The following is a 25,475-nucleotide window of genomic DNA, read 5'->3' on the forward strand; positions in this document are numbered from 1 at the left end:
TTTATTTTCCACATTTCAATGTCAACTGCGTCAGCCGAATGCAAATTTCAGACGGCACTAGAATAGTTTGCATAATCCCTCTCTTCTCGTTAGTTGAACGAAGCGAGTCGGCAGTCGAGTTGTCAAGAACAACACAGACAAGATGGGCATGAAGAAGGATCTTCTTCTTGTGCTTACCATCGAATCTGTCGTGCTCGGTGTTGTCTTGGGCTTCGTTATTCGACCTTTCAATCCCAGGTGAGAAGATCTTTAAAATCTTTCGGGTCTAAATTGTAAATTTTAAATTAATTTTTTTAAATCGATTTGTGAATTCCAGTAATGATACAATCAGTCTTATCGGATTTCCTGGTGAAATTTTCATGCAAATCGTTGAGATGATGATTTTGCCATTGATAATGTCTTCTGTGATATCTGCCTTGGCACAAGTCAGAGCTCGTGATGCTCGTCGTATTGGAATTGTCACAATTATTTACTATATGATAACTACATTCCTGGCAACATTTGTAGGAAACTAGAATAGTTTCAAATAGACTACTGTATATAATTTCAGACAGGAATAATTTTGGTATCTTCTATTCACCCTGGAGACCCTGAACTGATTCATGAGCTTGGAGAGGGAACTTTAGAGAACACAGCTCTATCAACGCTTGACACATTTTTAGATCAAATAAGGTATTGTGCGTGTTCCCAAATTAAAATTATCTGATAATTATAGAAACATGTTTCCTGAAAATATCATCCAGGCAACATTCCAGCAAGTTCAAACTGAATATATGCCAATCAAGCCGTCTCGTGTTCGCAATGCGACATCTATGAATATGACATCAGAAGTACTTCACAAACAAACACTTACATACACAAATGAAATGAATGTTCTAGGTTTGATAAAGAATTCATAACGACCTAGAATCAATCATCTTTTTAGGATTGATCGTGTTTTGCAGTGGATTTGGAATAATTCTGAGTATTCTGGGAGATCAAGCACGTCTTATGATAAACTTTTTCATTGTTCTCGACGCTATTATTATGCGTTGGATTAGTGCGCTCATGTGGTGAGTAGTGAAATTATTTGATGACGTCAAGACTGTACATTTTGCAAAGTGAAATGTTTTATAAATGTGGGGAAATTGTGGAAAACAAAGTTCCTAATCATGCACCATGATATCTGTCCGCGATCTTACCGTAAGCAACCGCACTTAAAAAGATGGAAACTGCGAAATATCAGGCGCGTCACTGGAAGTTGTGTTGACCGCAATGCCAATTTTCATATTTATACTGTACATTTTGCAAATTTATACGAACAAAGGCTCATGCGAAGTATTTTGTTGTATAAATGCAGAGCATGCGCCTTTGAAATTACTGTAGGAATCGCAAAGTGTGTTCTTTTAATATCTTTTCTCTGGTTTGGATCTTAATTTTCGAGGTGTTTGGGATTTAAACACTAATTAGCGAGAAAGAAACTTTCGAAAAAGAGTGCATAAAACTGCCTACAGTAATCTTAATGGCGAATATGCATCAATTTTCTCGAAAACGCACATCCCGTGGCGAGACCTTTCCGCAAAGATAGACTTCCCTTGAAGTTTGCAAGCGAAGATTTTGAAATGATTGAAGATTTTCATAAACATGCATGGGACTTTCTGTAATGTTCGGCACACCAGCAATACAATTTTCAGGTGTTATCCAATTGGAATATTATCACTTGTCTGTAAAAATATCATTGATATCGATAATCTAACAGAAACTGCACAAGCTCTTGCCATGTATGTAGTTACTGTAATCTGTGGTCTTATGATCCATTCACTACTCACTCTTCCACTTTTATATTTTCTTGTCACCAAAAAATCGCCATTTGCCTTCATGACTGGAATGCTTCAAGCACTTGCAACTGCTTTTGGAACAGCATCATCCGGAGCCACGTTGCCAGTAACATTCCGTGCGCTGGAAGAAAATTTGAAAATAGATCGAAGAGTGACTCGATTTGTACTGCCACTTGGTGCCACAATTACAATGGACGGAACAGCACTTTATGAGGCTGTGGCTGTTATTTTCATTGCTCAATTACATAATATTAAATTAAGTTTGATGGATTTAGTGACAATCAGTATCACAACTACAGTTGCTTCAATTGGTTCTGGATCAGTTCCAGCTGGTTTAGACACAATTGTTATTGTATTGACAACTGTTGGATTACCGGCAAAGGATCTTAGTTTGTTGCTTACAGTTGATTGGTTACTGTAAGTTTTATGAGAAAATACTTCAAATTGAATTCAAAACTTTCAGTCCAAGTTTTGGCAAATTGCCAAAATTTTCAAAATTTTAGAAAACCTTCGAGCTGCTCGCTGCCACTGTTTGACAGTAACAAAATGTCAAACTTTTTGAAAAGTTTTACTGTTTTGCAATTCTCGCACCATAGTACCACCTGTAAAAAAGCTTAATTTTACCTGAAGTATTACGAAAGTGCATGTGACGCCAAATAATTTAATTGAAATACTTTCAGTGATCGCATCCGGACGTCTGTCAATGTTCTTGGAGACAGTTTCGGTGCAGGAATCATTCATCATCTTACCCGTTCCTCATTACTGGAAGCTGATACCGATGAGCTTATTCGTCAGATTCGTGAAGACATTGATATTCTGAATAACCCCCATCAAGACACTCTTCCAATTTCTCATCATAGTGTTCAATCTACTATTCAAAATACACAGAATGCAATGCAGGTAATGCTCTCACAGTATCCTCCAGTTTTTTATTTATTTCTGATTGTATTCAGGCTCCCCATGTCTACTCTAAATCAGCCCGAGCGTCTTTCGCGCCAATTCCAAACGAAGAGGAACGAAAAGCGTTGCTGAAAGAATCGATTGCATTGAACAAGTCTGACACCCATATTGTCTAAAATTGAAAATTCTCAATTATATTTCATTGCCGTAATCTCCAAAGTCTGAGTACATGAGGTATATTAGATTACGGTTGTAATATACTATTTTCATAGCATGTTTTGTTTACTAATTGTATAAACATTTCTTTCTTCAAGCTTTATTGAAATAGAACAATTATGAAGGACCAAGACGTTTGATTTGAACGAGACGCTCCATGAGGGCTGATGATGTTCTGGGTTTCAATAAGTAGGGTGTTCTACATTCTCTTTGGTTTTTATAAATCTTTGGTTTTTTTCTTGAACATCACGTATTTAAAGTAATATTATTGTTTTGAAAAAGTTTGTATAAATGATTAAAATTACCTACCATGCAGCGGGCGCAAGAAGTTTATTTTGCCAAAAGCTAGAAACAAAAGTTCTTGGTTAAAACCAGCCAAGAAAAATTGAAGAGGATTTCAAGAAACCAAGAAACTCAAAACTCACTATTTTATACTAGAATCACAAAAAATGGTAAAAAATTAAATCAGACTATCAAAAACTTGCACTTATTGAATAGTAAAGTCCGTAAACGAATACTTTGGTACATGAACAAACACTAGCAGAATTTCTCATGCTTTGAGGTTTTTCTCCTTTCGGCTTTTAAACTCTAAAAATAAATTTCTTGGAAATTTTTTGGTAAAATTTTGCCCAAGAAACAAGAACAAGAAATTTTTCTCAAACCGTGAGAAATTCAAATTAAGAAATAAGAAATTTGAATTTTCTGCCAGCTGGTTTTCCAATGTCAACTCATTTGTATTCTTATCAACCATATCCTCCTATACCATTTTCAAACAAAGTACCAACAATCTTTGATCTACAAATAGGAACAGCATTGTTGAATCCAGAAGAATCCAATTTTGAAAAAATTAGTCTCAAATCACTCGATTATCTACACCAACCAGTTTATGATTTTATAGAGATGGAGTTCTGAAATACTTGACAGTAATGACTGATCGGTCGTTTTCTGAGACGGTAAAAAATAACAACGTTCAGAAACAGTAATTCTATTTTTAGTTCAACAGATTTTTTATTCTTGTTGTTTCATTCTGTAAAAACGAATTTTTACAGAATGAAACAAGAAATCTGTAAGTTGAAACAAAAACAAAAATTGTGCCCTTTTGGTAGAATTGATATGGAAATTTTTATTATTGCTTTATTAGACTCAAAATTGTCTGAAAACACCGAATTTCATAATGAAACTTCATGAAAACTTCTCAAAATTCAAAACTAAAAAAAATTCGAAAACTTTTCTTTCAATACCATCTTTAAACTATTCGTGTTATTGGGGATTGTGGAAATAAAAAATAAGTTCGAAACGTGCTCTATCGATAATGTGTCATGTACTCCCCGAGAAGAACTTTAATTGAAGACTACAAACAAATTGCCTCAATAACCTCCCAAAAACTTGTAGATTTTCAAGATTTCCAGTTGAATTTAAACATTTTGACAATCTTTGAGTGTTAATGCAGATTTGAAATACTATATAATGTTGAAATACTGTACTAGTACTAAATACAAATGAGAATTGGAAAACTTTTTAAGGTTGATTTATACAATTATTATTGTTGAGAACTGAATAATTGCCATTTTTTCACTATAATTTCAAAAAATGTCAGCTAACAAATATTAGACACTGACTGAAAAGAAATTATTAAATACTTGCAAAAAATTAGTTTGGAACCAGTTTCAGGATTGTGTGCCCTATTAATCGGTCAATGTCAAATTTTTGAGTCAAACTGGATGAGCCATCAGCGAAGAGTTAAATCAAATTTTTCACATCTTCTTGAATTAATCAACATTAATTAAAAGTCATCATGATTACTAAAGCCTCAAGCTATGGAGGACGAGAATACATAATTTTACAATATACAAAAAAGAAAGAGGATGCTTTTCCAATGAATTATTCCTTATCATCTGCCTCAGTCTTCTTCTTCTTTTTCTTCTCACTCTCCCAATCACTTGGAACGTCCTCCATAGTTGGATAGTCCGTCTTCTTCTTCTTGACACCATCAGCAATCGCTTTTTCTTTAGAAGTTCTTTTGAAGACTTCTGGCACAATCTCCTTCTTTGGCTTCTGATCCTCATCCTTCTTATCTCCTTCCTTAGCTTCTTCCTTTTTCTCCCCATCCTTAGCATCATCCTTCTTTCCTCCTTCCTCCTTCTTCTCATCTCCACTATTTTTCTTCTCTTCACCTGAATTCTTCTTCTCCCCTTCCTTCGACTCTTCCTTCTTTTCCTCCTTCCTTTCCTCTTCCTTCTTCTCCTCTTTAGCTTCCTCCTTCTTTGTGGCGTCCTTCTTTTCCTCCTCCTTTTTCTCTGGAACTTTCTCCTTTGGTTCCTCTTTTTTCTCCACTACAGGCTCTGCTGGATGCATGTTGGCTGTAGTAGAACCCATTGTGGTGGTTTTGATAGCCGACATTGCTTTTGTCTTGTCCTCCTTCTTTTTGTTCTTTGCGCCCTTCTTGCCACAGAGATGGGCAGTAACTGAAAAATTGAATTGTAAAGCTCCGTTCGACTGTTGTAATTTTTCAGCGAAAAAATCCTGATTTCAAATTCACGCAAAATATTACTATTAGCGACTTTTTAAAGCAGATATATTTGCACACAGCTTTTTTAAAAATTATCCAACTCACCGACGAGAGTAAAAACCAATACCAATAGTTGGGCCAAGCCATGAATCTCTGCTAAGGAACTCATCGTACGTTAGAAAAGAATCGAGAAATGAATTGATCTCGACGATCTTTCGTTGTATGAATCTCGTTATGAGAGAGTTTTTGATTTTTTTTTCATTTTAAATGGGAAGTCAGATTTCACGTGGTGATAAGCATGACAAAGTTTATTTTTGAAATTAATTTTGGTGATAATTTTTTTTAAGTTAAAAAAAGGAAAAGTTTTTTTTTTATTCGTCTTCCCTATAATGAATATTTCTGTCAAGCCTATAGGCTTGACAAAAATGTTCTGTTGAAAAACCTGAATTTTTGTACCAAAATAATGAAAACCAGTACGTGCATTTTAACAATATACAAAAATTTAAAACTCCATCGGTAATAATCAAGTTATGAATTTTGTTTTGTACAATGTTTCTTACAATTTCCTTCCGTGGTCATTTTGATCTTCATTTTGACATTTTGACATTTTGACAACAATAAACTCAAAATGCTGGAAAAATTGTAGAGATCTAGTACCAACCATTCTTGGTTATTTTTCTCATTATTTTATTAGAGTAAATATGTTTCAAGCCTTGCCGATGTGTCGGCCGTGAGTTTTCCAATTGCCATATTCTTCATGAAAAACTGACGTCATATAGCTTCTCCCACTCAAATATTGACAGTTCGAACGTACATTCAATTCATAAATGTATCACATCTTTCTATCATATATTTTCTTCATATTCCATTCAATATTTTCCCATTCGAATTGGTTTTGTCATTTGCCCTGGCAGTTATGGGGGCGTCAAGCAACGGAAAATATAAACTTTTTTTCCATTTTCATGACGGTTCATTCAATTCTCTGCAGAAAATTTTTTCTTTATTTTCCTTTGGTTTGAAGTTAATATTTTATTCTGATCAAATTGATTTAGAACAGTTATGTATATTTAGAACAATCATATAAATCAAATCTTAAGTTAGCTATACTTATTTGTAATTAAAAAACAACAGGTATAACTTCCGCAAATTCTTTTTGGGAATAAACTAGATGAAATTAAAAACAATCCGTGCTATGATTGTGTTCAATTTAAATAATTTATGTATGCAACTTATAAAATGTTTTGGGTAAATTGAAAACTGGAAGTTACACCAAAGAATATCAAAACAATGTTCCCATTGGAAATGTCCACAACAACGGACTATTTTCGAAATTTTTTGTGTTGAAAGCACTCGATTTAAAGATTTTGTTTTTGCTTTCTATTTGTAAAGGGGATCTAGCGTCAAAAGGAATTTCGTATTAAAATACCCAAAATAGGGTAAAATTTAAAAGATACCTCAAAAGAAAACGAAAAAAACTTGGGCAAGAATGAAAAATTTAACATTTTAAAACGTAATTGCCAATTTTAAATTAAATGGTTTTCATAAGGTCCCTCAAAGCGTACGTGCCTGCCTGTCAATGTGCTTACCTATCTCCTATCTGTCCACATTTTGGTATTTGTAAGTTATAGATTTACGTGGCACAGCTGAAACTCTTTACAAGTTTAACATTTTTAGTTTATAGTAATCATTTATTATAAAGTTGCAAACGTTTCTACACAAGAAGAGGCTCGCATTTAAGACAGACATAAAAGCGGTCTTGGTTCTATTTGGAAAGCCTGAAATTTATTTTAAACATTTTTCATTTGAAACAAACAACTGATATTAAAATGTGCTAGACTGTGCTCAGTTGGACTTAAAATAGGCACATGATTATTTGATTTGTAATTCTAGAATTTTCACTGATTTCATAGTCATACTTGTTTAGATGACGTCGTTTAACCGTCATTTGACATATCTTTTTTTCGGTACTCGAGACCTTTCGATTCGTTGATCACTGTCCCAAATTCTCTGAAAGTCGTTGTCTGATTTGCATAACATAATCCATTTTTCTCTTCAAAAAATCAAACGTTGTTCATGTCCATGCCATTTCAATTTCTCTGAAATAACTAGTCTATCTGTTGTCATTCGATCTGTATTTGGTCACTTCCTATGGTTTTCGGGTCATTTTCAGACAAACTGTTGTATTTCGAATTTTGATGTATGAATTCAAAAATAGAATCCGCCTTCTATTATCAGTCATATTTGTTTTCATTATTCTCAGTTTTCAAAATGAGTTCCCTCATGTTTGACTATAAAACCGCACGTTTTCCATTCATTCTTGATCATTTCAAAACATTTATGCATGTATCATATCCTTTTTTAAACTTCTCTATTACAATTTCCAAAATTTATAAATATTTTCTCTAATTTTTTAGCAATCAAATAAAAAATGACACGAGCTCGAAAAGTTCAATGGGCGGATGATGATGATGAGACTGTGGAGAATCAGAAGATATCCTCATCAAACTCAGAATGCCTCAAAAAATCTAATTCAATCACAAAGAAGTTGGTACAAGTCAGAAATTATAGTGGATATGCTGAATCACATGCTGATGGTAATTTTTTACTCATTCATCCAAACTTATGACATTTATTTAAATACCGTTTTTTTTTGAACTCACAATTTAAGGATTCGAAAGCTGAAAAGCACCATTAGGAAGTTTATTTAAATGTATTAAAAAATAGGACAAAAATCGATCAAGCGTTTGGCAAGTTGTCCATTTTTTCAGAGTTTTGAGAAATGTTGGGCATATCGTGAAAAAAAAAATTATTTTGTTCGAATTCTAAAATTATGTGAGAGAAACAGAGTAAGCGTGACGTTTTGACCGAAATAAAAATTTTCTTTCAATTACATATATTAGCATCATATAATCAAACTATTGTACTTACAATTAGCATCAATAATTCTAAATTTCTATTCAATGTTTCAACTCTTGTTAATGAAAACAAGCAACCTCAAGCACATAACAATTGTCCAAAAATTAGTATTACGCTTTTCCGTCTACTCAGCCTAGGTACCTGCCTACCTACCCTATTTCTGTATTATCCTAAAAATGCCTCCTAAAATTAGCAATTTTCTAATAGAAGAAATACGGAAAAATTTTTTGTAATGTAGCAATCTTTGGAGCACTTGCTGCAAAACGACAAATATCAACAAAATGACCAACACCACGGAAGTATTAAACCGATATTTTTTAATTTGTTTCAAACTAAAACTGGTTTATGTTTCTAGGAAATAAAAATTTAAATTTTAGAGAAAATCGTAGAATCATCTCCTGTTCAACGGAAGACTCGAAAATTCGACAGAAATTTGTCAACAGTTCACGAAGAGGAAGATGATGTTAATGAAAGCAGTGATGAAAATGTTTAGATTCTATAAATTTATTATTTTATTAAAATAATTGTGTCTGCAAATACGTCGATGTGAAAGTTGTTTTTCAATATGACGCCATGAATGTTATCATGCGGAGTATCACTGTTTTCTTACTTGTTTTTCATTTCCAACGATAATTCGAAAATAAATAACAATATTTTGTACATTTGAACAATATTTGTTTTATTCCTTTTATTCCATTTTTTGCAACTTATTTATTTATTTATTTTGATTTTTGCTAGAAATATAAAAATTATGAAGCTGGAAAAATGGAAACACGAACATATTGTTTTATTAATATGTAATAAGCGTTTGGGACATCATATATAACAAAATGACTTCATCAAAATCTTGTCTCAGGACGTTTTGCCAACCATTCCTTCAATTTCGGAGTCTCGATTATTTTTTCACGAAATTCTTTTAAAAGTTTATCGTTTTCAATATCCAACAACTCGGCATTAATCAACGTTGTCAAATTATCAGCAATCACTAAATCTGCCCATGTTAATTCATTTCCAACAAGATATCCTGATGAACTTTTCTCGAGAATCGCTTTCAAGTAGGCAGTGTAAGTTTTGACTGCTGGTTTAATAACTTCTTCTCGGATGTTTTTCTGAAATTTTTTTTAATTCAAGATCAAAATGCTACTCACCAATATTTCCTCGGATTCGCCGGAAAGTACGGCAATCACAAATTTTCTGAAGCTCTCAATGAAATCTTTGAAAGTATCGACTACCTCATCAGCTTGAAGTTCCTCCTCTGCAGTTTGACCAACAAAACATAAAAAATCACACTTTTAAAGCAACGAAATAAGGAAAATATTCATACCAAATTTTCTAGCCAAGTATCGCGCGATGGCAGTTGACTGAGAGAATTGAGCTCCGTCTATGCACAAAATTGGAACTTGTCCACTAGGAAAAGCTGCAAAATTTAAAATTTTTCATAGTAATATTGACTAATCAACAAAAAAACTTACTTGGTTTCAATTGAGAAAACTTCTCCTCATTGATTCGTTCATCTTCAAACTCTACTCCAGCCATATGAAATAGTTGCCTTGAAATTTCAGCAAGTCCGCGTGCATTAAAATAAGTCAACTTATAGTGAACCATTTTTACGATGAAATGAAGAAATTCGAAAAACAAAATGAAATGGCTCAGGAGACACAGACAGTTGGAGCAACTGGCCAGATGCACACTTATCTATAGAGTAAATAACAAATTTAGTTTGTCGAACAACACTTTATTGTGCTTTTAAACTTTACTATATAATTGTAAATTTTTGGGATTTCAAATATTCTTTCAATTTTGGAGTATTCACAATTTTCTGATAAAAACATTCAAATGTGGTTCTTTCTCTGCAAATAAACGAATATTAATCAAAGTTGACAGATTATCAGCTATTTGTAGATCGGCCCATGTCAAATCATCACCAACCAGGAAACCGGATTTACTTCTAAGTAATATTTTATTAAGAGCAATAAAGTAATTCTTGATTGCTGGTTTAACAATATCTCGTTTCATTCTTTCCTTAAATATTGGTAATTTTCATAAAAGTTGCTTAGTTTGTTTGTTTGCATACTTTCTCATATTCTGGATATCCATGTATAACAGCAAAAAAGAACTGTCGAAAAGTTAGCATAAAATCCTTGAACAAATCAATAATTGAATCAACTTGCATTTCTTCAGTCGGTGTTTTTCCAGAGTAACCTGAGTTTAAAAATATGAACTTTCTTAACTTATTATTGATATACCGCATTTCGCTTATTATTGTTGTACGCAAGACTTTTATTGAATTAGTAAGTAGGAAGTGGATGACAATGAGTACAAGGGTATTTTTGATTGCTTATACTGACATTTCACCTAAAACTCAGCAAAGCTGCGCAGTATTTTAAACTAGACGTATAAAAATTATGGGAATTCTAATTAAAAATCTATAGAGAATTCAAATAAACCATCTTTGAAATCTTAAATCTTTTTGCAGTAAGTTTCACGCAAGAAGAGATAGAAGACTTTCAAGAATCCAATACTAATTGGGACTGCAAAACGGTATGATTTTTGTGAATTACTATTGGAGATGAAATGCTGGGTGAAACTAACGGGGAAAATATGGTAAACCTATTTGAAATCAAAAACTTATTGTGATCCGACTTTTATAGCTCATTTTGTTGAAAAAAAACTCACCATATTGTCGAGCTAAAAATCTTCCGATTGAAGCCGACTGTGAAATCATAACTCCATCAATCTCCAATACTGGAAGTTGTCCAGATGGCAAATTTGATTTCAAAGATTTGAATTCTTCCCTACTGACTCGAAAATCTTCAAACGAAACATCTCCCAGATAAAACAATTGTCTGATGACTTCACCTAATCCTCGAACATCGAAACACATCAGTTTATAGTGAACCATTTTTGCAGACTAAAAATAACTACTCTGCCAGTGTTTAATTTATAGATGCAATTTGTCACTATTTTCATTTTATATCGACCAACCCATTCACACTTCACTAATCGTGTTAAAACTCAATTAGTGGAAAATTTGAAATTCTATGAAACTTTCATTTGCGACAAAAGATTGTTGTTTTCTTCAAACCAAAAATTTATCAATGGGAAAATGAGATAGACAAGAACTGGGAAAAAAGTCGAGGTTAATAATTTAAAGAAATATTGAATATTCGGCGCCATAATATTAACGAAAATAACCAAAATATGCCCAATTATTATCCAAAAAGATTAGAAGTTGGCAAACCTTGGGCAAGAATTTCCAGAGATTGCACTAAAGTTGTAGCCAAGTTTGATCCAACTTTATCCAATCTTTTACTAAAATTATCCTTAAGACTATTTAAATTTTAGATAGAGAATTGGCGAGAGTTAGATCCCACTTGGATATGACTTATAGTTAGCCTAACCTGAAGCTATTGCTTGCTTGATCATTTGGTTTATCGCTTTGCTACTTGGATAACCAGCTCCAATAGTTGTTATTTTTGCTTTTGTCATCATTTTTCCACGATTTACACTCTCAAGTGAAACCAACTGTTCTTTGATGCCAGACGATGACATTACACTTGATAAGAAAATATATATAAACTGGAATTAAAAACAATTGATACATCGATTCAATTACTGAATTCTAATTATGCCAAACTATAAGCTATTGTATTTTGATGCTCGTGCTCTTGCTGAGCCAATCCGTATCATGTTTGCAATGCTCAATGTGCCTTACGAGGATTATAGAGTTTCAGTGGAAGAATGGTCAAAGCTGAAGCCAAGTGAGTGAAGCCATGATTATTTTTATAACAATTTTCAACTTTTCAAATTTCCAGCGACTCCATTTGGCCAGCTTCCCATTTTACAAGTCGATGGAGAACAATTCGGTCAGTCAATGTCTATCACAAGATACTTGGCAAGAAAATTTGGTAAGGTTTTGTTGTTTTTCTTTTTAAAATGTTTAAACATCTAGGACTCGCTGGAAAAACTGCAGAGGAAGAAGCTTACGCTGATTCAATTGTAGATCAATACAGAGATTTCATATTCTTTTTCCGTCAATTCACTTCTTCCGTTTTCTATGGAAGTGACGCTGATCATATTGTAAGCATTCTTAAAATAGCATCTTAATTTGGGTATCCTATTCTAGAACAAAGTACGTTTTGAAGTTGTTGAACCAGCCCGTGATGATTTCTTGGCAATAATCAATAAGTTCCTGGCCAAGAGTAAATCAGGATTCCTCGTTGGAGACTCATTGACTTGGGCTGATATTGTGATTGCTGACAATTTGACAAGTCTCCTGAAGAATGGATTCTTAGATTTCAACAAAGAAAAGAAGTTGGAAGAGTTCTATAACAAGATTCATTCAATTCCAGAAATTAAGAATTACGTGGCAACAAGAAAGGATAGTATTGTTTAAAATCGAATTATTTAAGTCTGAATTATGTATGTAGTAAAATAATATCGTTCCTATCACGTCTCCCAGAGAGCGTAATAAATTATTATTATGTGTTTATCCTGAAGCACCGAACTATCTAATTATCAAATATCTTTGAAAATATTAAAATGTTATTCTTAAAGATCCAGTTTGGGAAAAACTATGGCAGTGACAGAAAGTGGCAGGATTTGAGTAATTGGCATTTTATTTTTATTATTATACAAAACTTGTTCGCTTGAGTCTTAATAAATATTCAATCTGCAGATTAAAACAGAAAAACAGAACATATACTTGGAAAAAGTTTATTGTTTAGAAACCCAGTTCACACATCCTATGGATTGTACTCGATTGGAAGGTTCTTGCGACGAACCATACCGTCTCCTTGGAACCATTCACGACGGAATTGTTTGGCAGCGCCATCCGGGGTGTTGGTCCACTCAACAGTGATACGGTCGTTGTTGGTATCCTCTTGTCCGAAGGCAAAAGCATCGCAGGAAACAGCAAGAAGCACAGCTTCCTTTGGGTCGAAAACTCCACATGGTGGATCAACTCCAAGTCTCTTCATATTGGTGGTCTTGATACCATATCCAATACGACGAGCCGATGAGTTGATCACCTTGATGTGGTCGGTGTGCTTGTCATCGTATGGAGCATTGAAGACAATCTTGGTACCCGGTTGGGTTTGGATGTCTCCTGGTGGGACGGATTGGGCCATGGCGACTTGTTGAAGGAGTTATGAGAACTCGCACTGAAGATTATGACAAAATCTGCCCAATTTATAGCAAGCTTCTCATCACTGCCCCAGATCTTTGTTCTAGATTTGTCATGTAGAGTTCACAGAAAAATGGAAAATAGTTATTTAGAATAATGATGAATTTGATTTATTCTAGAAACTCGTTACATTTCACACCGGAATAATTAATTAGTGGTTTAACAAAACACATTTCAGCTGGATTCTTAATTCACTAAAAAGCTGTGCTTCTTGCTGTTTTCTGCGATGCTTTTGCCTTCGGACAAGAGGATACCAACAAAGACCGTATCACTCTTGAGTGGACCAACACCCCGGATGGTGCTGCCAAGCAATTCCGTCGTGAATGGTTCCAGGGGTATGGTTCGTCGTAAGAACCTCCCAATCGAGTACAACCCATAGAGTCCTTGTGAAATAAAATAGTTTTTTATGCATGCTTGTTCTTTCTTTGAAACTAAATGTAGCCTCACTTGAGTTTTACTCACTGTTTAATTCAGACTTTAATAATTCCATTTTAAACAATATTATCCTTTCTTGTTGCCACATAATTCTTAATTTCTGGAATTGAATGAATCTTGTTATAGAACTCTTCCAACTTCTTTTCTTTGTTGAAATCTAAGAATCCATTCTTCAGGAGACTTGTCAAATTGTCAGCAAGACAGTGCAAGACCGAAGCATGATTTGGAGGAGATGTAGTTCCATATTATTCAATGAGTCTAGCATTATTGATGAGCAACCACGATCTCCGACTATTTCAGAAACTGATTTAACAGAATTCTCGAACTTAGTACAACTCCTTGTTTTCGTGTCATTTCAACCATTCAATCAAACCGCTGAACACTTTTTTCTACGGTCATTGGACATTTATCCGCCAGTCACAATCTAATTGAACGGTCAAAAACCACAGAACATAGAAAAATGATGACAACCCTTGAAGTTAGAGTTGGTTGTTAGAGAAACATGAGAAAACATTTGAAAATGTGTTGTAAACAATGAGTTTTTCATTTTATTGAGTGGTAACCTCACACACCATGATCTAGTTTTCAAATATAACCGCTGTGATTTTTCAATTGCAATTGAAATATTTGATTTCGTTCCTTTTATACGTTCCTTTATTTATATCCTCACCAAAAAATTGGTATTCCCAAAAAAAACTTATTTACTGTACATATTTGAGTTTTCTCTATAAAAATTAGACTACGCGTAGTTCATTAAATCGTTAATACGTTCATTAAATCGTTAAAACATTAAAACGTTCATTAAGTCGTTAATAAATCTCAGAATAATTATTCTAGACTTGTTTCCTTGGTTGCAAAAGACGTTGCAAATGCGCTTCACTGAAGTCTCCCAGTTTTTATTTTTTCTAGAAAATTGAGCTAGCTAGCTCAATTTTTCTCAATTTCAGATTAATCTTCTTCAGAAATGAGTTTATTACTTCTTTTTTTTCCTTCACCTGTTCATACTCATTCTTTCAGAAATGGCACCAAAAACTATCTTCATTACCGGAGCAAACAGAGGAATTGGATTGGGGCTTGTAAGAGAGCTCTTGAAAGTTCCAGGCGTCGAAGCTCTTGTTGCTGGAGCAAGAAATATCGATGGAGCTAAAGTAAGTTGTAACTTTTTTTTGGATATTTAAACATATTTTCTATTCCAGGAGCTTCAATCTCTCGCAAAAGCTGATGCTCGTCTTCACTTGATCGCAGTTGACGTTTCCAACGATGGAAGTCTCGAGAATTCTGTTAAATCAGTTTCTGGAATAGTCGGAGATCGTGGTCTGAACTTGCTCATTAATAATGCTGGACTCATTGAATCATATGGAACTACATCTGCTCCAAATCGTGCTTCGGTCTTGCACTGTATCGATGTGAATGCTGTCAGCGCACTGCTAGCTTCGCAGGTAAATATTATTATTTAAATAATAATAAATTCTCATTTTGCAGCATTTCCTTCCTCTTCTCCAAAAAGCAGCTAGCCACGTCTCTGGAGATTCCCTCACACCTGACCGTGCCGCAATCGTGAACATTGGCTCTGACTGTGCATCACAAGCACTCAATCTGCGTGGATCCGGTCCGTCGAACTCACTTCTTGCCTACAAAATGAGCAAAGTTGCTATGTTAAGCTTCTCTCGCTCGATGGCTGCAGACTTCAAGCGTCTCGAAATTCCAGTTCTGATCACCAATATTCACCCAGGATGGGTGCAGACAGACATGGGAGGATCGAATGCTGAAATTTCGGTAGGAATGTCGTGACTGGTATAATTTTCACTGTGTAATGCTTTCAGGTTGACGAGTCTGTTACAAAAATTGTTGCGAGCATTGCAAAGCTGAATGGTGGTCACCAAGGAGGTCTCTTCAATCGTGAACTAGAAGAGATGCCATTATAAACGTTCTTTGTCTGTTTTTCAGTTTGGAACATAAGTGATATGTGAATAAAAAAAGTTAAAAATCATTTTATGATCGCAAGGTTATTTATTAAACGAAACCAATGCGGTTAAATGTCAGTATTTAGAATGTTTTCGAATCAAGTGAACTGAGGATTGCGAATCTGACGAATTGCAGGTGTGTCACAACTGTCAACCAGGCATCCTGAAGGGCTCAACTCTCCTCGCATTGACATGTTTTGAAGCCGCTTCTGAAGTTCTCGATGACTACTGAGTGTGCGCATCGCCTCATCAGCTTCAGTTACAGGGCCACGTAGAGGGCTCAGAAGTGGAGGAGGATGGTTCATACTGAAATGTGAATTGCATCCCGAAACATGTGCCAATGGTTCAGGAAGACATTCAAAATTCGGCGGAGAATCTGTCAGTGGAATCGAATGGGGTAGTCCAAGTAGTTCCGGCAACTCATCGGAAACTTCTTTGAGGCCAGTTGGTCGTGCATAACAGAAAACAGACGATGAAAGTTTAATCATCTGAAAACAGGAATTTGAATCTCTGAAAAGATCCGTCGAAAACTAACCGTTTCGCGCGAGTATTCTATTTTTAAGAAAAGATGTTGATCTTCTTGGTTTCGGTAGCATACCAATTCTCCACCTTCTGGAACTTGAATTCGTTCACCTTCCTGCAAACTTTCATTCTTTAAAAATATATTGTGCAACAAATTTCACCTTCTTTGCGAGAACTGGTGGCAGGCTCATCCGGCGGCAAATCGGTGGTTTCATCATTTTTCAGAAGTTGTAGATTGTGGAGAAAGAAGCAGCAGATCAATTGTTGAGTAGTGTAAAAATGAATTTATTCGAATTCGTAGACTTTCGTGTTTTATGACATTTGTTCATTTTGCAAAGACACTAACGTGAAAACAAAAGTTCACGTTTTTATCTTGAATACATTAAAATTTATTTATTATTATCAAACAGATCTGGAATTAAAGTGAAACTAGTTTCGTTACATTTCCCGTAAAACGTTATCGCATATCAAGATTTCTTCAATCACAAATATCCCCAAAAAACAGTAATCTTGGCAATTTCGTAGACCAGTTTACAAATTGGCAACACAATCGGTACTGCAAGAGGAATCAGTACGGCAGTTCTCTGATCCATTGGGAAATACAGCATTGCAAGTAAGGAGTGATCCGAATTAGCGGAATCTGCTAAACGACGTGCTTCAAGTAGACGTTCGAAATCAAGCATGCGACCAGGACGCACAACATCGTTAAGGATTTCTACAGCTCGAGTTGCACGATCAGCCACGTCATCGTTAATAACAATATTCGATATTTTCTGTGCAAGCTGATCAAGAGCTCGAACAGCACTGGCAGCTCGCATCGCATTATCAACAGAAGCACGTAGACGGGCTCGAGCAACTTCCCATTGACAGATTGCAACAGGTGGGCGATGCCATCCATGTGAAAGTTCAGCATCCATTCCCATTTGAATTCTGAAAAAAAAAAAATTTGCTTAAATACTTTTACAGTGTAGGGATTTGATTTGTTTGTTCAAAGGAACGTTCCAAATAAAAAAACAATTTTGGTACTTACCGAATAGCAGCAATCGCTCTAGATTCAGTTGCCTCATTTCTCGGAAGAACTGCTCCCCAGGAGGCAACGGCAACTCCATGGCTGTCTTCTCCGGTGTCATCAAGTACAATTACAGGCTCAACAGTTTCCAGCACAACAAATCTCAGAACGGCGCCATGTTGTAGACTTGTTTGCAATTGCGAATCAACTTTTTTGACGAGTTCCTCCATTGCAGAATGTGTTAATGCCCATCTTTCTTGTACATCTTTTATCAAAAATCCACGAGTTGGTTCAAAATCCCAAAGATGTTCAAATGATACTTCGACATTAGTAATTTCTTTCACTTTCTCAGCAAACTTTCTGAGAGCTCTTGCAGTTTTTTCTTGCTCTTTCAGGGATTCTGGTGTTATTTCAGAATTTTCATGCAAATGAATCACTTGTATATGATAGTTTGTTGCTAGAGGAGCAGAATCCCATACCAATCGTTTCTGAAATAATATTATTCATGATTTGGCTTCAGAAAATAGACACCTGGTGAGACAAAGGAAGAGCAGCAATTTGCCAAGGTTGCATTTTTTGTCTGAGATCTCTTCGAACGATGGAATTCAAATGAGGTACATCGATAAGTGTTTCAGAAACTAAATCAGTCACACGTGTTGAAGCCTTTTGTTTTTCTTCGGATTTCGTAGGCCATTGTATGAAATTCCATTTCCCGATACCCAATTGAATTCTGGTTGCCGAATAGTGCGTCCATTCCTGAATTTTTATTAAATTTTTTTACAGAAGGGGAAATCTTACTTTTTCTGGAACAAGAGCAACAAAAACATCGAAGAATTCTTTATTCTCTTCTATTTGAATAGAATGATCCTGCTCGAGGTGCTCAAAAGATCTTAATCCGATGAACTGAGTTGTCCATGTAAAATCCAATGGAGCCACCACTTCTTTCTTCGTCATATTTACTTCCAACTCATTCATTAGAGTTTTAACATCATTTCTCAGATCTTCCGATGTTATCACAAAAATAACACGAATTGGTACAGTTATTGATTGATTTGATGGAAATGTGGGAAAGTTTGAACGATATGTTGAAGTTGTAAAATGCCACATTGGCATACCGATGAAAAATACAAGAATAACAAAAGATAATGATGCAGCTAACTTATACGGGCGTTCCGAGTGTACATAATTGATAAATGATTGTGTTATTTCTCCATATTCTTCCGTTTCCGTTTGTCTTCCCAGTAAAAAGTCTAGAGCTTTTTGCTTGAAACTCTTCGAACTTTCCTGTGGCATTTCTTCATCTTCCGTCATTCTGTGAAATTTTAGTTTTAGATTTGAAATTTATGATTTCATTTGGACTTTTGAGTATATATATATTTTTAAAGCCACTGCAAATAACAGAAAACATGTTTAAAACTTCGAAACGGATCCGGACGGATAAAATATGAAAATTTCATTGGAATCTCACAAAGTTTGAAAATACCAGTAAAAACATGGGGTTTTGGGAAAAAGAAACAAAGAAGGCAAAAGTTGAGGAAGTTGTGACAAACCAAATGGTTTCTTTTAGAGAATCGAACGTATATTTTGCAAAGTGGATGAATTTTTTGTGACCGGCATAGGCTGTGGTAAGTCGAAAGAAAGCTGCGTAGAAGTGAATACATTGGAAGGTAGAGAATATTTCGTTGATTAATTGATTATTTGATTGATTAATGGGTATAATACCATTTTGCCCGTTGAGCGAGTATGTCCGATTTGAGATTTTGAGCGAAACAGATACCGAGAACCTGAAATTAAATACTAATAATCAATTTTTCATTCGAATTTAATACCTGGATTATTGCAATAATAACCATCGAAACGGCTACTAATAGCATGTTATTATTAAGCCAAAGTTGAAGTTTCGGCAGACATCCTTCCGTATAAATCGATGCAGTGTGGGCCATCACACGTTGAGCCGCAAGATGTGCTGCCATGTGGCTTTCTGGTTTTAAACGAACACCGTGCCCGCAGAAGTAGTTCTTGAATTCCAGTTTACTACTGTTGATACAACAGGAAAATGGAACTCCGCCAGCTTCTGGAGAGGCCACTTCTCTGGCTTCTATTGAAAAATAGGTGTTTCTATCCCAATCGTCGGCTCCGTTGATTCCACAACACATCCACGTCTCTTGCATAGAATCAATCAATAGCTGAAGATCCGGATCATCTCTATATCCAACTACCACATCGTTCAATAGATTTCTAATATAGTTATCAAGTTGATCTCTGCAAGCATATGCGAATACTCCTGCTGAGAATTCGGCGATGAGCAAAAGGCCAAGAAGTGTTGAATAGAATGTAAGGAAGGATGTATTCTCTCGTAGTGATCCAACACATCCACTGAAACCAATGATAAATGTGAGAAATCCAACGATGAGAAGTGGCCACGTCGGATCGAGATACAGTTTCGATGCTTTACTCAGCATATTTACAAAGGTGTTCTTCTCAATTTGTGCCCAAACTCCGAACAAGAGCAGACCAAATCCTGAAATTTCATATTATTTTTTTTCTGAAGATCAATTTTTAAATAAATGTTTCGAAAATTTTTGAGCATTTTAAGATTATATTTGAAAAAACAAACCTAGCAAAAAGAAGATTACATTGAAACTGAAAACCGAATATTTAACACAACAACTGATTTCCGATTCACCACCAGCGCCGGGGGCATAACGAATTTGCTGAAACTCGATAATTGTTTTTGAAAAAAAAATTCTAAATTTTTTCAACTAACCGATTGTCTATATACCCTCTGCTGTGCTCTGTGTTGCACCGGCTGTCGTCGATTGGCCATCTGATGGGTGAGAAGTGGCCGATGATGTTCTGGCCGACGAGCAATCTTGCTGGGAAAATTTAAATTTAATTAAAATAAAATACATGAGGTCAGAGTTTAAAAAGATACATAATATAATCCTTTCTGGAAACCGGACAGGTAGAGAAAAAGTGACCAGTGAGTCACATAAAGTGTCAATAAAGACAAGAAGAGTGTGCAAACAAATTTTCCAGGAAAGAAATGTTCCCCTTCAGCTTCCTCTTTTTCTTTTCAATAGTCTATACTACGAGAAAGATTGGAAAACCAAAGAGACGGAGGAAACGTAATACGTTATCTTGTTACTAGCCTCCTTCTCTTCGTTTTTCACTGTGTGGTCTGGCAGGCTTGCAACGAATGATTTCAATTGCCGCCTTCATCCATTAGTTCATTGAATTCGATGGAGATATTAAAAGAGAACGGAAAAACGAAAAGTATCAGACTAGTATCTTACAACGATCAATAATTCAAATATTTTTGCCAACCAGTGGGTATTTTTGAACAAAGCGACGGGAGGTAACATGAAGGTGTAATTATATAAAGGGAAGCAAAAATATGTCCTTGAGTTGGAGAACTGGCGAGAAACGGATCGGTAATGGGATTAATTTTTCAGAAATACTTCAAAATTCAAAACAATGTAAAATGAAGCATTTGCAATTATTTGTTAGAAAGCATGCATGCAAATGCAACCAAATTGCAGAATTTGAATTGTTGTGAAAAAAACTGGGCAGACTTCAAGAAAAATAAAAAAGCTTCTTTGTTCTCACATCAAGTCTCCAGGGAGCCCTGATTCTACTCTGATAAATGGTGGCGTAAAACTGCTCGAAACATGGTCCCAGTCATTGGGAATGCAAGAAAGCTTCTAAATTATTCACAAGTTCTGTGAATTTGAAATACATTTGCACTTTGCAGTGAATAATTTTGAAAATACCAAGTTTTGGGGATACTTAATAAATATAAAGTACACAAAAGAAACAGTTAAACTTATGAAATCACATGCCCGGCCGTGGCCGCATTCATTTAATAAATGGAGGGAAATTCAATGAGAAATACGGTGGACAACGAGTGTTTACGGACTGAACAACACATTTGACGACAAGTTGCAGACAGACACGTTGCAGCGATAGAAGAAAAGTCTGGTTTTCAATTTTACGTATTTTCCCTAATATTTTATTTATATTATTAGCTGAAAAATGTTTTATAAATAAGGGTTCAAATTTTTGAGGTGATTAATCACGCAGTAAATGTTTCAAATGTTAAATTTACATTGTAAACCTCGCGACCAACTGTGTATGTATGACTTTCCAAATAACTTCGCAACTGTTCGTCCGTCAATATAATATCACTTTAAATCTTCCAAATAACAGTTATTCGATTCAGATTGACTCACTTTGAACTAATCTCCATCATTTATGCACAGTTGAAAATTTTCAGAAGCTGAAAGTTTGAAAAATAACACGTAAAAATGAGTGCCCCAAAAACTAAAGGAGGTAATTTTGAGACGTCGTGATTGTGATTTATTATTTTGTAATTTCTTTGTGCTTGTAGTCGCTCCTTGATTGTGCATGACTTTTCTCTCGCTTCTCAATAGAACACGTTGGTTTTTCTCATTATTCGATTAATCAGTAGCAAAACAGTGTATCCTCGAAAAATCATAAATGTTGGGTTCCTAATTTTTGCCATCAGAATTCGAAGTCGGCCGAATGATTTTGAGTTACTCCGTTATACATTCTTCGCGCCACAAAAAATGTAATGGTTTTATTTTCCAGGTCAATCTTCAAGAATGAAGACCAACAAGAAGGATGAGGAAACCGGGGGAAACGTCTATGCTCACCTCGATAAGACCTCCGTTCTTCAGGAAGCTCGCGCCTTCAACGAGACACCGATCAACGCGAGGAAATGTTGTTTCATCTTGTCGAAGTTGATTTACATCATTCAACAAGGAGAATCAATCGGAAGAACAGAAGCAACTGAGGCCTTTTTTGGTGTCACAAAGCTTTGGCAGAGCAAGGATGTCAGTCTACGCCGCATGGTTTATCTCGCTGTGAAGGAATTGGCTGAAGTTTCTGATGATGTCATTATTGTCACTTCAAGTCTTACAAAGGATATGACTGGAAGAGAAGATCTCTACAGAGCAGCTGCGATACGTGCTCTTTGCAAGATTACCGACACTGGAATGTTGCAAACTATTGAAAGATACATGAAACAGGCTATCGTTGATCGAAACAGTGCGATTTCTTCATCGGCTATCGTCTCTTCCATTCATTTGATGCGTAAGTCTTCCGAGGTAGTTCGTCGTTGGGCTAATGAAGTACAAGAAGCTGTTTCATCGGACAACCACATGGTTCAATACCACGCTCTGGCCCTTCTCTATCAAATCCGTGCCAACGATCGTCTCGCTGTGAACAAACTCGTCCAGAAGTTCAGCAAAAATGCTCTTCGTAGTCCATATGCTGTGTGCTATTTGATCCGCATTGCCACTAGATGTCTTGTCGATGACGATCAGTAAGGGTTTTAATTGAACGTATGGTTCGATAATCAATTAAAAGTTGCAGGCCAGATTCTTCTGTTTTCACATTCATTGAATCGTGTCTTCGTCACAAGAGCGAGATGGTAGTCTATGAAGCAGCTAGAGCCATTGTTTCACTTCCACAAACCACTCCGTAAGCATTGTATAATTTCTGAGTAAATTTATATTTCATTTTGCAGATCGGAGATTCAGCCAGCAATCACTGCTCTGCAAATGTGCTGCACTTCTCCAAAAGCAGCAGTTCGCTTTGCCGCAGTTCGAACTCTCAACAAAGTCGCAATGGCTCACCCGAACGCAGTTATGAGCTGCAATGTGGATCTTGAGAAGTTCATAACGGACCCGAACAGATCTATTGCAACTCTTGCCATCACCACCCTCCTCAAGACTGGAGCCGAGTCTAGTGTTGAAAGACTCATGCAACAAATCGCTGGCTTCGTAAACGAGATCTCGGATGAGTTCAAAATTGTTGTGGTCGATGCTATTCGCTCACTGTGCTCACGTTATCCTCGAAAGCATACTGTTATGATGCCTTTCCTTGCTAAGATGTTGCGTAGTGACGGAAGTTACGATTACAAGAAAGCAATTGTGGAAACTATTATTGCAATCATCGAAGAGAATCCAGATGCTAAAGTTGCTGGATTGGCTCACCTTTGCGAATTCATTGAAGACTGTGAGCACGATAATCTTTCTACTCGTGTTCTTCATCTCCTCGGGAGAGAAGCTCCAAAAACTCCAAACCCATCAAGCTACATTCGATTCATCTACAACCGCGTAATTTTGGAGAGCACCAAAGTTCGGGCCGCTGCAGTTACAGCTCTCGCCAAATTTGGAGCACAGTGCGTTGATTTGCGTCCATCGATTCAAGTTCTTCTGAAACGCTGCCTTTTGGATTCTGATGACGAAGTTCGTGATCGTGCCACCTTCTACCTCAAAATGCTTACTGAAGCAGCCGAAGGCCTCATTCACAACTTTATTCTTGACGGACTTCAAGTTTCGCCATCTGGTCTCGAGCGCTCAATTCTTGACTATCTCCGATCCGGATCTTACTCTTCTCCATTTGATCTTCGAGTTGTTCCTGTTACTCAACAAGCTCTTTCTCAACCTGAAAAACGTGTTCCTCAACTTGTGGAAGAAGAAGAGAAACCGAAAGCTCCTAAAGTTGAGCCATATGCTGCACAGCTGGCTGCTATTCCACAGTTTGCTGCTCTTGGTCCAGTCTTCAAGTCATCTACCAGAATTGCTCTCACGGAATCAATTGCTGAATACACTGTTCATATGATCAAGCATACATTTGCCAATGCCATGGTTCTGCAGGTATTTAAAAATAGTGAACTTTTGAAATCAATTATCGAATTTATTTTCAGTTTGAATGCAAAAATACAATGAATGACCAGCTTCTTCTTGATGTTTCTGTTGAATTGGAAGATCCAGATGGAGAATGGGAAACTGGAAATACTGTTCAAATTGATAAACTTCCCTATGGAGAAGTTCATTCAGCCTTTTCACTTCTAGAATTCCCTGATTCTGGAGCCATCTCTGGAAGTTTAGGTGCTATTCTCAAGTTCAAGGTGATGGATGTAGATCCAACTTCCGGGGAACCTGATTCGGATGACACATACGAGCAAACATATGTGGTACGCTGTAGAATTCTTAATACATTTTTATAATTCTAAATTATTTTCAGCTGGAAGAAGTTGATGTTAATGTGTCGGATTCGGTTCAAGGAGTCGCAAAATCTTCATTTGGATCTGCTTGGGAAGCGTTGGGAGACGATGCAACAAGAGAAGAAACATTCCAATTGTCAACAGTGGAAAATATTCCTGATGCTGTCAAGAAAATATCTGAAATTTTGGGACTTGTTCCTTGTGAACGGTCCGATCGTGTTCCTGAAGGAAAGACGCAACACACAGTGTTCCTTTCCGGAGTTTTTCGTGGTGGATATGATGTTCTTTCGAAAGCCACGGTCGCGGTGGATCCAAACGACAATTCAATTGCCATGAATATTATTATCAAGTACGTTTTTTTCAAACATTTTTTGATATTGTATCCCAATTAGGTCAATCATATATTTGCTCCAAAATAAAATCTAGTACATATTTACATAATATTTATTAAACTTTTTAATTGATTTTAAGTGGAATCAGACAGTAATAATTGTTTGCAAAATTTTTCGAATTATGAAATAGCATTAAAATTGAAATTTAAAATTAAGCATTTTTAATGGTTTTGAGTCATTTCCTGATCTCTACTAATAGTAAGCACAATTTGAAATTCTAAAATTACAGATCGAATGAACCACTCGTCGCAGATTTGGTTATCTCCGCAGTTGTCTAAAATTATTCGGGAATGTCCTGCGCCGCTGTTTTTCTGATTTTAAATGTCACCGCATGTTTTTTTTTCTAATTTATTGACCGGCGTTCGACAATTGTGATGTATGTGTGTTTTAATTGGTATTTTTGCTTCTTATTTATTGTGCGTTTTCGTGTTTATAGCTATTGCTTCCAAAAAAATTGAAAAAATAAAATGGGAAGTCTCATTATACCTTCCTCGAGTTTACTGGTTACACAATAGAACACATGTTATAATTAATTTTTCCGGATCCTAACTAAAATGGGTTGGTAAGTTAAAGT

The 25,475-nt window shown here is 35.7% G+C and overlaps 12 protein-coding genes, 2 non-coding genes and 2 pseudogenes across 20 annotated transcripts; 8 read left to right on the top strand and 8 right to left on the bottom strand.

The window, feature by feature from the left end:
• The first annotated feature begins 3 nt into the window (after positions 1-3).
• glt-3 (Putative sodium-dependent excitatory amino acid transporter glt-3) lies at positions 4-3,030 on the top strand. Its single transcript, NM_069443.6, has 8 exons — positions 4-237; positions 317-503; positions 551-672; positions 716-879; positions 926-1,052; positions 1,674-2,234; positions 2,498-2,717; positions 2,771-3,030. Exons 1-8 carry the CDS (start codon positions 143-145, stop codon positions 2,891-2,893), a joined length of 1,599 nt encoding a protein of 532 aa, NP_501844.1. The 5' UTR covers positions 4-142; the 3' UTR covers positions 2,894-3,030.
• A 1,648-nt stretch (positions 3,031-4,678) lies between these two features.
• K08F4.5 (uncharacterized protein) lies at positions 4,679-5,664 on the bottom strand. Its single transcript, NM_069444.6, has 2 exons — positions 5,548-5,664; positions 4,679-5,398 (listed from the first exon to the last, which is right to left on the bottom strand). Exons 1-2 carry the CDS (start codon positions 5,609-5,611, stop codon positions 4,815-4,817), a joined length of 648 nt encoding a protein of 215 aa, NP_501845.1. The 5' UTR covers positions 5,612-5,664; the 3' UTR covers positions 4,679-4,814.
• Positions 5,665-7,850: 2,186 nt separating this feature from the next.
• Positions 7,851-9,014, top strand: K08F4.12 (Ovule protein). Its single transcript, NM_001028118.2, has 2 exons — positions 7,851-8,036; positions 8,736-9,014. Exons 1-2 carry the CDS (start codon positions 7,871-7,873, stop codon positions 8,849-8,851), a joined length of 282 nt encoding a protein of 93 aa, NP_001023289.1. The 5' UTR covers positions 7,851-7,870; the 3' UTR covers positions 8,852-9,014.
• Positions 9,015-9,126: 112 nt separating this feature from the next.
• On the bottom strand, positions 9,127-9,990 carry gst-3 (Glutathione S-transferase 3). The gene is made up of 4 exons (NM_069445.8): positions 9,831-9,990; positions 9,683-9,775; positions 9,507-9,634; positions 9,127-9,467 (listed from the first exon to the last, which is right to left on the bottom strand). Exons 1-4 carry the CDS (start codon positions 9,961-9,963, stop codon positions 9,198-9,200), a joined length of 624 nt encoding a protein of 207 aa, NP_501846.1. The 5' UTR covers positions 9,964-9,990; the 3' UTR covers positions 9,127-9,197.
• An 86-nt stretch (positions 9,991-10,076) lies between these two features.
• gst-2 (Glutathione S-transferase 2) lies at positions 10,077-11,808 on the bottom strand. Its single transcript, NM_069446.4, has 4 exons — positions 11,760-11,808; positions 11,035-11,269; positions 10,433-10,560; positions 10,077-10,380 (listed from the first exon to the last, which is right to left on the bottom strand). Exons 2-4 carry the CDS (start codon positions 11,258-11,260, stop codon positions 10,168-10,170), a joined length of 567 nt encoding a protein of 188 aa, NP_501847.1. The 5' UTR covers positions 11,261-11,269; positions 11,760-11,808; the 3' UTR covers positions 10,077-10,167.
• On the top strand, positions 10,262-10,350 carry K08F4.15. The gene has a single exon (NR_131595.1).
• Positions 11,809-11,971: 163 nt separating the features above from the next.
• On the top strand, positions 11,972-12,846 carry gst-4 (Glutathione S-transferase 4). The gene is made up of 4 exons (NM_069447.8): positions 11,972-12,119; positions 12,174-12,266; positions 12,311-12,438; positions 12,485-12,846. The coding sequence occupies exons 1-4, from the start codon at positions 11,987-11,989 to the stop codon at positions 12,752-12,754; spliced, it is 624 nt and encodes a 207-aa protein (NP_501848.1). The 5' UTR covers positions 11,972-11,986; the 3' UTR covers positions 12,755-12,846.
• Positions 12,847-13,103: 257 nt separating this feature from the next.
• On the bottom strand, positions 13,104-13,487 carry msp-38 (Major sperm protein 38; the record flags this gene model as incomplete). Its single annotated transcript, NM_069448.10, has 1 exon — positions 13,104-13,487. The coding sequence occupies one exon, from the start codon at positions 13,485-13,487 to the stop codon at positions 13,104-13,106; it is 384 nt and encodes a 127-aa protein (NP_501849.1).
• A 254-nt stretch (positions 13,488-13,741) lies between these two features.
• msp-37 lies at positions 13,742-13,922 on the top strand (annotated as a pseudogene). The gene has a single exon. A coding segment is annotated over exon 1 (181 nt).
• A 112-nt stretch (positions 13,923-14,034) lies between these two features.
• On the bottom strand, positions 14,035-14,178 carry K08F4.13 (annotated as a pseudogene). The gene has a single exon. A coding segment is annotated over exon 1 (144 nt).
• An 817-nt stretch (positions 14,179-14,995) lies between these two features.
• On the top strand, positions 14,996-15,969 carry dhs-12 (NAD(P)-binding protein). Its single transcript, NM_069449.8, has 4 exons — positions 14,996-15,126; positions 15,175-15,417; positions 15,461-15,754; positions 15,802-15,969. The coding sequence occupies exons 1-4, from the start codon at positions 14,998-15,000 to the stop codon at positions 15,901-15,903; spliced, it is 768 nt and encodes a 255-aa protein (NP_501850.1). The 5' UTR covers positions 14,996-14,997; the 3' UTR covers positions 15,904-15,969.
• Positions 15,970-15,972: 3 nt separating this feature from the next.
• On the bottom strand, positions 15,973-16,732 carry T14G10.8 (SH2 domain-containing protein; the record flags this gene model as incomplete). Of its 2 annotated transcripts, NM_001307033.5 has the most annotated exons (4): positions 16,093-16,151; positions 16,250-16,430; positions 16,478-16,579; positions 16,626-16,679. In NM_001307033.5, 4 exons carry the CDS (start codon positions 16,677-16,679, stop codon positions 16,093-16,095), a joined length of 396 nt encoding a protein of 131 aa, NP_001293962.1. The 2 variants fall into 2 exon arrangements, with proteins under 2 accessions (NP_001379104.1, NP_001293962.1); NM_001392382.1 differs by having other exon boundaries at positions 15,973-16,430; positions 16,626-16,732.
• A 111-nt stretch (positions 16,733-16,843) lies between these two features.
• Positions 16,844-18,785, bottom strand: pigs-1 (GPI transamidase component PIG-S). Its single transcript, NM_001383182.2, has 4 exons — positions 18,272-18,785; positions 18,005-18,229; positions 17,495-17,961; positions 16,844-17,394 (listed from the first exon to the last, which is right to left on the bottom strand). Exons 1-4 carry the CDS (start codon positions 18,782-18,784, stop codon positions 16,947-16,949), a joined length of 1,653 nt encoding a protein of 550 aa, NP_001369906.1. The 5' UTR covers position 18,785; the 3' UTR covers positions 16,844-16,946.
• Positions 18,786-18,912: 127 nt separating this feature from the next.
• On the bottom strand, positions 18,913-20,349 carry tsp-12 (Tetraspanin-12). Its single transcript, NM_069452.5, has 4 exons — positions 20,241-20,349; positions 20,091-20,187; positions 19,303-19,994; positions 18,913-19,257 (listed from the first exon to the last, which is right to left on the bottom strand). Exons 1-4 carry the CDS (start codon positions 20,298-20,300, stop codon positions 19,180-19,182), a joined length of 927 nt encoding a protein of 308 aa, NP_501853.1. The 5' UTR covers positions 20,301-20,349; the 3' UTR covers positions 18,913-19,179.
• A 159-nt stretch (positions 20,350-20,508) lies between these two features.
• T14G10.10 lies at positions 20,509-20,653 on the top strand. Its single transcript, NR_056507.1, has one exon. It is a non-coding gene; the product is annotated as an Unclassified non-coding RNA T14G10.10 (non-coding RNA).
• Positions 20,654-21,693: 1,040 nt separating this feature from the next.
• copg-1 lies at positions 21,694-25,386 on the top strand (the record flags this gene model as incomplete). Of its 4 annotated transcripts, none has more annotated exons than NM_001268535.4 (7): positions 21,694-21,805; positions 22,085-22,820; positions 22,865-22,978; positions 23,025-24,159; positions 24,210-24,479; positions 24,530-24,858; positions 25,131-25,386. In NM_001268535.4, 7 exons carry the CDS (start codon positions 21,781-21,783, stop codon positions 25,177-25,179), a joined length of 2,658 nt encoding a protein of 885 aa, NP_001255464.1. The 4 variants fall into 4 exon arrangements, with proteins under 4 accessions (NP_001255464.1, NP_001040989.1, NP_001040988.1 ...); NM_001047524.5 differs by having other exon boundaries at positions 21,696-21,805; positions 22,871-22,978; positions 25,131-25,179; NM_001047523.7 differs by lacking the exon at positions 21,694-21,805 and having other exon boundaries at positions 22,084-22,820; positions 22,871-22,978; positions 25,131-25,383.
• Positions 25,387-25,475: the final 89 nt, after the last annotated feature.

Source organism: Caenorhabditis elegans, chromosome IV, assembly GCF_000002985.6.
Source record: "Caenorhabditis elegans chromosome IV".
Taxonomy (NCBI): Eukaryota; Metazoa; Nematoda; class Chromadorea; order Rhabditida; family Rhabditidae; genus Caenorhabditis; species Caenorhabditis elegans.

Excerpts from the sequence above, each read along its gene's own strand:
- glt-3 (NM_069443.6), top strand. The coding sequence starts at position 143 with ATGGGCATGAAGAAGGATCTTCTTCTTGTGCTTACCATCGAATCTGTC. Across the intron at positions 504-550 it reads CTACATTCCTGGCAACATTT|ACAGGAATAATTTTGGTATC; the intron begins GTAGGAAACTAG and ends ATATAATTTCAG. Across the intron at positions 2,235-2,497 it reads CTTACAGTTGATTGGTTACT|TGATCGCATCCGGACGTCTG; the intron begins GTAAGTTTTATG and ends AAATACTTTCAG.
- K08F4.5 (NM_069444.6), bottom strand. The coding sequence starts at position 5,611 with ATGAGTTCCTTAGCAGAGATTCATGGCTTGGCCCAACTATTGGTATTG. Across the intron at positions 5,399-5,547 it reads ATTGGTTTTTACTCTCGTCG|TTACTGCCCATCTCTGTGGC; the intron begins GTGAGTTGGATA and ends TCAATTTTTCAG.
- K08F4.12 (NM_001028118.2), top strand. The coding sequence starts at position 7,871 with ATGACACGAGCTCGAAAAGTTCAATGGGCGGATGATGATGATGAGACT. Across the intron at positions 8,037-8,735 it reads TGCTGAATCACATGCTGATG|AGAAAATCGTAGAATCATCT; the intron begins GTAATTTTTTAC and ends TTTAAATTTTAG.
- gst-3 (NM_069445.8), bottom strand. The coding sequence starts at position 9,963 with ATGGTTCACTATAAGTTGACTTATTTTAATGCACGCGGACTTGCTGAA. Across the intron at positions 9,776-9,830 it reads GTTTTCTCAATTGAAACCAA|CTTTTCCTAGTGGACAAGTT; the intron begins GTAAGTTTTTTT and ends TAAATTTTGCAG. Across the intron at positions 9,635-9,682 it reads ATACTTGGCTAGAAAATTTG|GTTTTGTTGGTCAAACTGCA; the intron begins GTATGAATATTT and ends GTGATTTTTTAT.
- gst-2 (NM_069446.4), bottom strand. The coding sequence starts at position 11,260 with ATGGTTCACTATAAACTGATGTGTTTCGATGTTCGAGGATTAGGTGAA. Across the intron at positions 10,561-11,034 it reads ATTTTTAGCTCGACAATATG|GTTACTCTGGAAAAACACCG; the intron begins GTGAGTTTTTTT and ends TTTTAAACTCAG. Across the intron at positions 10,381-10,432 it reads GATATCCAGAATATGAGAAA|GAAAGAATGAAACGAGATAT; the intron begins GTATGCAAACAA and ends CCAATATTTAAG.
- gst-4 (NM_069447.8), top strand. The coding sequence starts at position 11,987 with ATGCCAAACTATAAGCTATTGTATTTTGATGCTCGTGCTCTTGCTGAG. Across the intron at positions 12,267-12,310 it reads ATACTTGGCAAGAAAATTTG|GACTCGCTGGAAAAACTGCA; the intron begins GTAAGGTTTTGT and ends TTAAACATCTAG. Across the intron at positions 12,439-12,484 it reads GAAGTGACGCTGATCATATT|AACAAAGTACGTTTTGAAGT; the intron begins GTAAGCATTCTT and ends ATCCTATTCTAG.
- dhs-12 (NM_069449.8), top strand. The coding sequence starts at position 14,998 with ATGGCACCAAAAACTATCTTCATTACCGGAGCAAACAGAGGAATTGGA. Across the intron at positions 15,418-15,460 it reads GCGCACTGCTAGCTTCGCAG|CATTTCCTTCCTCTTCTCCA; the intron begins GTAAATATTATT and ends CTCATTTTGCAG. Across the intron at positions 15,755-15,801 it reads GATCGAATGCTGAAATTTCG|GTTGACGAGTCTGTTACAAA; the intron begins GTAGGAATGTCG and ends TAATGCTTTCAG.
- pigs-1 (NM_001383182.2), bottom strand. The coding sequence starts at position 18,784 with ATGACGGAAGATGAAGAAATGCCACAGGAAAGTTCGAAGAGTTTCAAG. Across the intron at positions 18,230-18,271 it reads TTGCTCTTGTTCCAGAAAAA|GAATGGACGCACTATTCGGC; the intron begins GTAAGATTTCCC and ends ATAAAAATTCAG. Across the intron at positions 17,962-18,004 it reads CTCTTCCTTTGTCTCACCAG|AAACGATTGGTATGGGATTC; the intron begins GTGTCTATTTTC and ends ATATTATTTCAG.
- tsp-12 (NM_069452.5), bottom strand. The coding sequence starts at position 20,300 with ATGGCCAATCGACGACAGCCGGTGCAACACAGAGCACAGCAGAGGGTA. Across the intron at positions 19,995-20,090 it reads TGTAATCTTCTTTTTGCTAG|GATTTGGTCTGCTCTTGTTC; the intron begins GTTTGTTTTTTC and ends ATGAAATTTCAG. Across the intron at positions 19,258-19,302 it reads TTATTATTGCAATAATCCAG|GTTCTCGGTATCTGTTTCGC; the intron begins GTATTAAATTCG and ends ATTTAATTTCAG.